Source organism: Protomyctophum parallelum, assembly GCF_964188405.1.
Source record: "Protomyctophum parallelum genome assembly, chromosome: 4".
Taxonomy (NCBI): domain Eukaryota; kingdom Metazoa; phylum Chordata; class Actinopteri; order Myctophiformes; family Myctophidae; genus Protomyctophum; species Protomyctophum parallelum.
Window position 1 is genome coordinate 12,174,473 of NC_139700.1, and position 9,502 is coordinate 12,183,974.

The 9,502-nt window shown below is 38.7% G+C and overlaps 1 protein-coding gene across 2 annotated transcripts in view; it reads left to right on the plus strand.

Moving 5' to 3' along the window:
* The window catches only part of dapk2b (death-associated protein kinase 2b), a 30,379-nt gene extending 28,731 nt beyond the window's left edge, over positions 1–1,648 (plus strand). Inside the window, exons 10-12 of one of the 2 annotated variants that reach the window (XM_083763995.1) lie at positions 42–131; positions 664–745; positions 1,517–1,648. In XM_083763995.1, the coding sequence (XP_083620121.1) occupies positions 42–131; positions 664–745; positions 1,517–1,596 (252 nt within the window). In that variant the 3' untranslated portion in view covers positions 1,597–1,648. Of the gene's footprint in view, positions 1–41; positions 132–663; positions 746–1,516 lie in introns of those variants that run through there. The other variant, XM_083763998.1, reaches the window with a different exon arrangement.
* The last annotated feature ends 7,854 nt before the right edge of the window (positions 1,649–9,502 follow it).

Genomic DNA, 9,502 nt, shown 5'->3' on the forward strand with positions numbered 1-9,502 from the left:
CACCTATAGGGCTCTATTTTATTATCATTGTGTCTCTTCAGCCTGTGAATTCTAGACAGCTCATGGTGAAGAGGCTGTCCGTGGTCAACCTCGATAACTTCAGAAGACAGTACGCGCGACGCAGATGGAAGGTAAAACGCTTAAGACATGCTGCACGGGGTTATCAGTGGAACACATCTGTGTCACGTAAGACCTGGAACGCATCTGTGTCACGTAACATTTGAACCATTATTTTAAACTTTAGAGCTTTGAAAAATCCTGAAAACGTGTCCAAATCTTTGAATATATATTCTTTCACAGTGAATGTTTTTAACTCATATCTTTGCTTCTGGGGGGTCCCTGGGACAACATATTTTCAATAATGAATTGGTCGGTGACCAATTACATTTGGGTTCTTGACATGAAATAGTTTGAGCACCACTGATTTTTATAGAAACATAGGTTTTTCAGAAGACCGACAGGATTTAGAAGACATTTGTAGAATCGGGCTCTCAGGTCTTATAATGGGTTAATAAATACCACTATATCCGTGAAATGCTTTTCAAGATCATGCACTGTTACAAAGTGTTTTACGAAACAAATGTAAAAATACATATCTCCGCAGAGAGGACGAGAGAGGGTGCCATTCAAAAAGTTTAATTCTCTCCCTCATTCCTTCAACAGCTGTCCTTCAGAATTGTGTCCCTTTGCAACCATTTAACACGTCTGATGAAGAAAGGCCATCCCAAACTACCTGACCAGGAGGAGGAGGTAAGGGCACTAGTAGTGGAAAAAGTACACTAATAAAAATTCTGCAGTACTCCGTTACAAGTAGAAGTCCCGTATTCAAAATAAAAGTAAAAGTACAAAAGGATCGGCATCAAAATGTACTTAAAGTACTACAAGTAAAAGTACTCATATTGCAGAATGTCACATTTCACAAGTCCAAAATGTGTACAAAATAATTTGAAAATAGCCGATCTACAAGCTCACAATGTGTCGCGATGCGACTCATTGAGGTTGTAGATCGGCTATTTTCAAATGGCCAAAATGTAGGGTTATGGTTAATGTATGTTTTCTAATCAAAAGTAAAATCTAGTAACTAAAGTTTTCAAATAATTGTATTGGAGTGAAAGTATAAATTTTGGTTCTGAGATGTAGTGGAGTAGAAGTACAGTAAAAGTATTGGAAAGTGGAAATACTCAAAAGTGTACTTAAGGTATATTCAGTGATTTCACTTAATTCAAATATCTTATTTTTTTGATTTGTTGTGATAATCTTCCCTACTATAGAGTGTGCTGACCATAAGGAAAGGAGTTCCTCCCTGTCCCCAGTTAACCCCTGGGTTTTGTAGGTTTTGTTTTTGGCTAGGTGGCCAAGCCTTCGTCCAATCAGGATAGATGGGCCTTCTGCCAATCGTGTGTGTGTGTGTGTGTGTGTGTGTGTGTGTGTGTGTGTGTGTGTGTGTGTGTGCGTGCTGTACCTGCGTGCTTGTGTCAGCCAGTTACGGTTTGTTAAACATGTGTTTCACTCCTTCAGAGGGCCTGTGAAAGTGACCAAGAGGAAGATATCATGAAGAAAAGACCCAGGTCCAGGAAAAGAAGCAGCACCTCCTGAAAGCAGTCACACGCGCACGTGCATGCGCACACACACACGCACACACACACACACACACACACACACACACACACACACTTGTCAGTTCTCACCAGCATAACGTCAGAACAAGCCCCCAAAACCACCAACTGTTGGTGGTCAAATGCGGAAGTAGAGCGTTCTTCCGGGTGCTTCAAAACGCCACTGAGCAACTTCCATTGAAATGAATTGTGGGGGCGGGGCAGTCCGTCCTCTATCCTTTATAACTGTATGGGTGAGGAGGAGGGGCTGGGTGCAGAGGAAGTAAATAGACAGTCAAATCTTTAGTGTTAATCTGACTCTGAAGAGTGTACAAATTCAACCAAAATGCAGGGTTTTTTTGGCTGTTTATTAATGCTTCAGGAGAGATGAATGTAACTTTTACTTTAAACTGCGGTCTTAGTTAAAGTGCCTCAACTTCAACTTGACAGCTAACTGTTGACAACTAGCTAGGTTGTTCTGTGGCTATGCTGATTTGATTTCCAGTCGTCGCACATCTATGTTGCTCGCCGAAAATAACAGATTTTCAACAAAAGAATCCTACTTTTTTTTGTTGTAGACTATATCCATTATTTTTGTCGAGTTTGACATAGTCGAACGGCAAAGTGTAAATAGGCTTAGTTAGATGCATGCACCTCTGACATGTAGGTGGTTTACATTGCCATGTCACCTTGAGTCGTGTCAAAAATGATTGTTGCAATTGAAGATAATTGCGGTTTACCACGTTCATATAGCATATCTTCATAGGCTTGTTTACATGGTCTTCTGCTGTTTTCAGCACCGTCTGTGTAAATGTTGTTTACTGTTAATTCCCACATTTGCCGCATCGACAGATCCATGACGACTGTACTCTGGACTGTACTCACTCAGCGTTATCTGCTCTTTATACTGGATGACACTTTTCTAGCCGGAAATATTGCATTCAAACCTGTCTGTGAGACTTCTGTGCCTATCCACAGCTAATCTCACAAACTGCTAGACTAGACAGATCAGCGTTATATTACTTAAGTTATGCACACGGCCAGCACGCAAATGAACTAAATTCCTGAATGTTTTTGTAAATCCGTCAATTCATGTCATTTTTATTGAATTAATAATTTGCAGAGCAATCATCCCTCCGGAACTAACTCATTCAGTTTCGTAATATGGGCAATTAATTGATAAAACAACCATCATCGGTCAAAGTGCTGTACAGAGCAGGTGGTAGCAAAAAAAAAAAAGCATTGCCATAAACAATAAGACATAAATGCCCATATAAACAATCAGCAATAAAAACAGTATATATAAACAAAACATAAATAAACACTAGTGAAAGCAATAAAACGACGAAATGATAAATATCTGCCACATCAGAGGGATCCAACAGATAAAAAAGATATAATAAAAGTGTCGAGCCTTGATTTAAATGATGTAAAAGAGATCTGATAGGATGGGGAGTGCTGTTCCACTATACAGCCTACAGAGACTGCAGCAGCAAAGGCATGGTAATGTCATGTTTGTCCTAGTGTTGGGCAACTTACTCAGGCAGAGTAATAAGTCACTTGTTATGTATTACTCATTTAAAAACATCAAGGTATCCCATGTGGTGATTTTTGTTTGGTTTTAAGCTAAGAATTGACCCCTTTATTTGTTTTAATCTTACTGTTGTGATGATGAATATTATAATGAATGTGACTACTGTTGTTTTGATAATTGTACTGACTGCTTTAAATTGTTTTTATTGCAGGCTTAATATCTCTGCTGTCGGGAAGAAACCTAGTTAGGAATCTTTCAGGATTTTTTTCAGAAATTAAAATTATACATTTATCAGGAAATTACTGACAGTTTGAGGGTCCAATGGAGTTTTGTCCAAAGTGTTTTTTTACTACTTTCCATCAATATTTTAAAAACAACACACGTAATTATGCAAAAGAAAAAAATATATTAAAAAAAGAAAAACAAAAAATGAGTTAGGTGGTTTCCTCCCGACAGCAACGATTTATAATATATAGCCTCTAGGTCAACAAAAGTATCATGTTCTGGTAATGCAGTACTGGAGCACTAATTAATAACTACTGTTATTAGTTACATTACTTACGTTACTGGGTAAAGTAATAATATTACAATATTGTATTACTAGAAACGCGTTGCTGTCCAACACTGGTGATGACAACATGTCACACTACTGTTTGTTGTGTTCACTGTCCAAAGATCAACTTAGATAGCCTGTCCAGTGTCCACTCTGATTGCACTGTAATGATGTAGTGATGGCAGTAAGGTTGGGCGATATGCCACATTATCGCCCATCGTCTGCCCCTCTATCACCGATGGACGATATGTTCGTGCTATAAAAGCAAAGTGAGAACAGCTCAGGGTTGCGTGTCGAAAAAAAGACAGATCTTCAAGCTACATGTAGATCTGCTTGTAGATCTGCCTTGTTTTTGCAGCGCCGTTTGCGACGCGTTGAGAAATTGTATAGATCTGCCTGTTTTTGTAGTTTGCTGGCCCAAATTGATTAGCAATTTGCTCAATTTACAATTTAGGCATTTAGCAGACGCTCTTAATCCAGAGCGACTTACATTAAGCAAGAACAAAAAGCATGGGAATACATCACAAAAAAGCATTTATCATGAAACATGCGTAAGCTAAGAAAGTAACAGTGGAATATCTATATTATATCTATATTATGAAACTATATATATATATACTACTATACTCACACTTTATTTCGCTGCAGGTTAATTGGTCTTACATTTGAAGAGTTGGATTTTTGATAAGTTCGAGTATTATTTAGCTAAAAAAAGAAAAACGCTGAGAAAATTGCCTAATAAAGATATTCGGCGATGGACTCATCCAATCCACGATTTGCAATATATTCAGCACATCGCCCAACCTTAAATGACAGTCACATTATTTTATCCCTGCGCCCCATTGCCCTTCGGCTTTTCATATGTGCAAGGTGGAGATTTGTGCTCTACGGAGCACACCTTTGTATTTTTTATTTTTATAATAGTGCTCATGTCCATTGGTGCCAATATGGTTGGTCCATTAGGATAGGAAAAAAAAGATATGTTCAAGTATTACCAGTATGTTTAAGAAGATGTATCTCTTGAAATATGTGTTTGCACAGGTTTGGAGATACTTTTAATAGTTCTATATTTATAGGGTAAATGTGCTGGGTCATAATTTCAATGTCACTAGTCTATAATGTGTCTTTTTTAAGGATCCTATGATTCTGTTCCTTTGTATGTACAGTATTGTAAATAAAACATCTTGTTTAATAAATAAATTGACAAACTCTTCCTCTCTTGTAAATAATAGAGATGCACGATATAATCAGTAGTGTAATCGGAATCGTCCATAAAAATACCATATCGGTATCGGATTGGTCTCAAAATAATCCACATTATTTTCACCGATATTGATGATGCAATAATAATGTGACCGTCAATGGCTAAATTCTACATTTAATTTGTGTATCTCATTCAGGAAAAAGAGTATATTTATTGATTGAACATTTTATTAACACTTTGGGCCAATTAGCCCCTATAAAGCCTAGGCCTGTTTCCATTGTGGTCCTCTGTAAAACATCGGAATTGGTCAGAATCGGGATCGGCAGATACAAATAATCTGAGATCCAAGACTTTTCCTCCGTCTGCATATTGAACTTGTTACATTGCCATTTATTCTTTTACATACAAAACATTTAGCTCAGGCTTGTACTGTACAATGTTTTGTGTTTCGTTTTGTTCAAAGACACTGAAAAATGTTCCTTCGTGTCTAGGCAAAGTAGTAGAACTGCTTTTGTATGAGTTTATTACAGTAGTCTCTGAGTAAGAGCTATTGATTGATGTCCAGATAGTCACTTGGCTAGGATTCTTACCTCAGAAGGTGTACACTTATTTCTAAGTTGCCTTAATAATAACCATTTAGGAGGATCTCCAGTGTGTCTAATGCTCTGTTCAAAGCATTTGCGACATTTCCAAGTTTTCTTTCGTCATAATTAAAACTGAGAAAGATTATGGATACCGGTAAGAAACTTAAATGATATTAAATTCAGTAGGGCAGTCCAGTGATGTGGAGGATCCTTATACTTAATTAGTGGAAAGCTTCACCCTTCAGCGATTTCTTCCCTGACTGCTACTGTGAAAGGCACGGTTGTCCCAATCCGATCATGTGATCGGAAATCTGGGCCATCCCTAGGATCGGGACATCCCTAGCATCAATATTATATCCATATCATTATATTAGACTGGATATTGTCTGTGATTTTGAATATTGTATACTATTGTGATAGTGTTCTACAAAATCACACCTATGTGAAGTGAGGGGCACTCTTATCATTTTACAACATCGAGGAGGGAATTCGGTATAGCTTGGAGCAGCTATAAATGTTACTTTATTCAATGGTCATCTAATCCATGATTAGGTGATGTAATGATGATGTAAAACAAACTGTGTCAAAACAAACATTACATTCTCTTTATTGTTAATGGGATTTAATGTTTGTGTTAGTGACTAAACAAACGTGAATTTCTCTTCATTGTCAATGGCGTTTTTAAAACAAACATTGACCTAAACACAAACATTAAACCTGTATAAAAATATAAATATGGGATCGGGATGAAATCGGTATCTGCAGATACTCAAAATCAAATGATCGGAATCGGATAAGGAGCAAAAACAAAACGTGATCGGGACATCCCTAGTCAAAGGTCCCGTAGAAGTTTCTTTAATGCCTTCCTCAGCTCACTCACAATAGGCTACTGTAAAATACTCCAGTTTAGGTTATAAGGTGACCACCAAAAACTACAACATGAAGTCACGCTGTGGTGGTAAGCGACTCACCGCTCACCCAAACAAATACATCTAGCTCTGTTTTTACTAACGGTGGTCACCTTATCACCTTGGAGTATGAATAGGCCTTAATTAAGTCTACAACATAAACCAAGTGTATGTCTTATAGCTATGATGCCAGATGACATCTTATGTTGTCATTTACTGCCCTCAACAAACATTAAAGTCCATAGACGTGGCTGCCGACCGGTTATTTTTTATTAGGCTCTTAGACTTGGCCGCCGATCGGTTATTTTTAATTAGGCTCTAAGCAAACATTAAAAGTCCATAGACTTGGCTGCCACATGACGTCATTTCAGAAAGCAATGCATCAAAAAGTACCTCATAATTGAATTGTGCAGTACTTGGATAAGTGCACATGGTTACTTTCCACACTGCATTCAGACTACCAGAACACCCCACACTTACCCCTAACATCCTTATTAGTACACGTATAACTCTCCGCCTCAATTTGTACTATGACAGAAGCTTACACACATAGGCGCCTACTGTTATCTACAGAAATGCTTCTAATTACTGTCCATTATCTTATTTTATCATTTACCGGCAGACTATGAGATAAGAGAACACATGTACATTACAGTACGCCTGGCTCACCAATTTGTACCCACTGCTCAACCCAAATGGGTCTCTCTCTGGCCCCTTGGGGGCCCTAAATATCTCAGGTATGTCTCACTGACACATGATCTTTGGCCGTCACCGTCATTGCACAGCTCTGTGTGGAGCGGGCATTACTGACTTCCAGTCACCAGTAAAAGTCACAACTTAGGATACTTCTCATGTAGCTGATGTCATGTCGGTGCAGGGCTCAGGTCTGTGGTCTACCAGCGATGTGGGGACTGGAGCTCGTGAGATTCCAGAGGATTAGGATGGATGTTCAGAGTTCAGACTACGGGACGATGACGGGCCAGCCGGTTGCACAGACGAATAAGGCCTTGCCGTCAGTGTTTGTATTGTGCTGATGGATCATGTAACCCTCCTAGAGTATGCCCTTCATCTAAAAACATGCGACTTCTCTCCTGCGGCTGTGGTCACTTGACCCAAGTGATGTCATAACAGGAGATAGAGCATTATGGGACTTCAATGTGAAATATAGGGATTTGGTATTTGGCAATCAGATTTAAATAAATGACCTCTGTCTGCAAGCAGTTACCTGCAGGTAAATCAGAACCGTGGTTGATTGTGTGTCTGACTTTGACAGAAACAGTATAATGGCCAGTATCTTCGTCAGAATCATGTCAGTATCATGGTCAGTTTTATGGTCAGTATCATGGTCAGTATATCATTTCAGTACATGTGGTTTCAGAGAGTTACAAGGTTCTACAAATCCATTGTGAAAACATTACAGCAATTCATAGATTAGGCCCATTTTTTAAAGAGATTCTTAGCAAGTGTACTATCCATTTAAATCCCATTATGTCGTATTACAATTATTTCAATTAATTGAAAACTGGTGAAAATGTATACTTAGAACAGTAAGGAGTTAGGAGTAATTAAAAACACTAACATATGGTAATCTCCATCTCTCTCCTCACTGTTTCTTTCCCCTTATACCATAGTGCCATCTAGTGGACAAAGATAATTGAGCTGACTATTGATTTAATCTGTGAATGAAGGAGGTTTGCAGCAAGTTCTTTTAAAGTACAAAAAGTAAAAGTACTCATTATACAGAATTTCTATTTCCACTTTTCAAATGTATAAAAATCTCTTGAAAATAGCAGATCGCAGCGTAGATCGGCTATTTTCAAATGGCCGAAATCTATTTGTATACACCGGTAGGGTCGAAGTGGTTAATGTATGTTTTGTAATCTACAAAGTAACTAGTAAACTAATGTTTTCAAATGAATGTAATGGAGTAAAAGTACAATATTTGGATCCGAGATGTATTGGAGTATAAAGTAAAAGTATTGGAAATAGTCATGCAGGTAAAGTAGAAATACCTTGAAAATGGTACAGTACACTAGGTCAGTTCTTTTCAACCAGTGGTCCGGGGACCACCAGTGGTCCTTGAGGGGGGGGGGCAAATGGTCCCATATAGATCTTTAACTCTTGAGTGTAAAATGAAACAAAATGTGGTTTCATTTTAAACTCTCATGAAGAGTTAAATGATTGTTAAACATCTGCATTATCTCAATTTACAAGAAATTTGAGAATGTAGAAAATTGTTATTTTTGATCAGCGACATCAATACAGCATGGAATTGTGGACAAAATCGTCATCATGGATCAAAATCTTCTTTCGTTTTGGGTCTGAGAGGCTAAATGTCATCAAATGGTGGTCCGTATACGTGGCTCAAATGTAGAATAAATAATGGGCCTTGATATGAAAAGGGTTGAAAAGCCACCGTTCTGGATGTTCCCAATGCTGCTGCATGGAGCAGACGACCTGATGACAATGGGTGGTATATTATTGTAGCTCAGGAGACCGACCCGGGTGCCATTAATCATGCATGCTGCCAGCCTCCCACTTTATCTGTGTGATCATTAGGGCATGCTTTAGCATGATGATCACTCTTTGGAAATGAGCTCCTGGAGGCTGCATGCGTCCATTATTCATACCTACAGGAGCGCACAATCTGCACCTATTCTTAGAAGAAGAGACTCTAATGAAGGGTGGCCGTATTTAGGCCGCTGTGTTCTTGATCTGTCACACAGCGTGGCGGTACCTCTATTACAAAAGCCCCCTCCCTCTATCTCCATCCCTGGTGCCTCTGCTTCCCAGCCTATAGGTATACGCGCCAGATTAGACTCAAGGGAGGAGACTGAGTATAAGGTTTATTTTCTGAACGAGCTCTTCTCCTCTTCCAATTAACGGTCTCTATAATTTGAGCGGTTGCCCTCCCCTTCAAAAGTATAAGCTTTCATTGCCCGGAGCTAACTGCTGATCAGACAGGACTTGTATCTTCCATCTGCTGTCTATGTTGCCTTTAGAGGTGGTTGTCTGTAATTGCATCCAGGCATATATTTTGAAGGGATTCTATTTAATTATGTCTTAATGAAGTGGAGGTGTATCTTACTATATACATACAGTATATATGAGTGGCCAGTAAAAG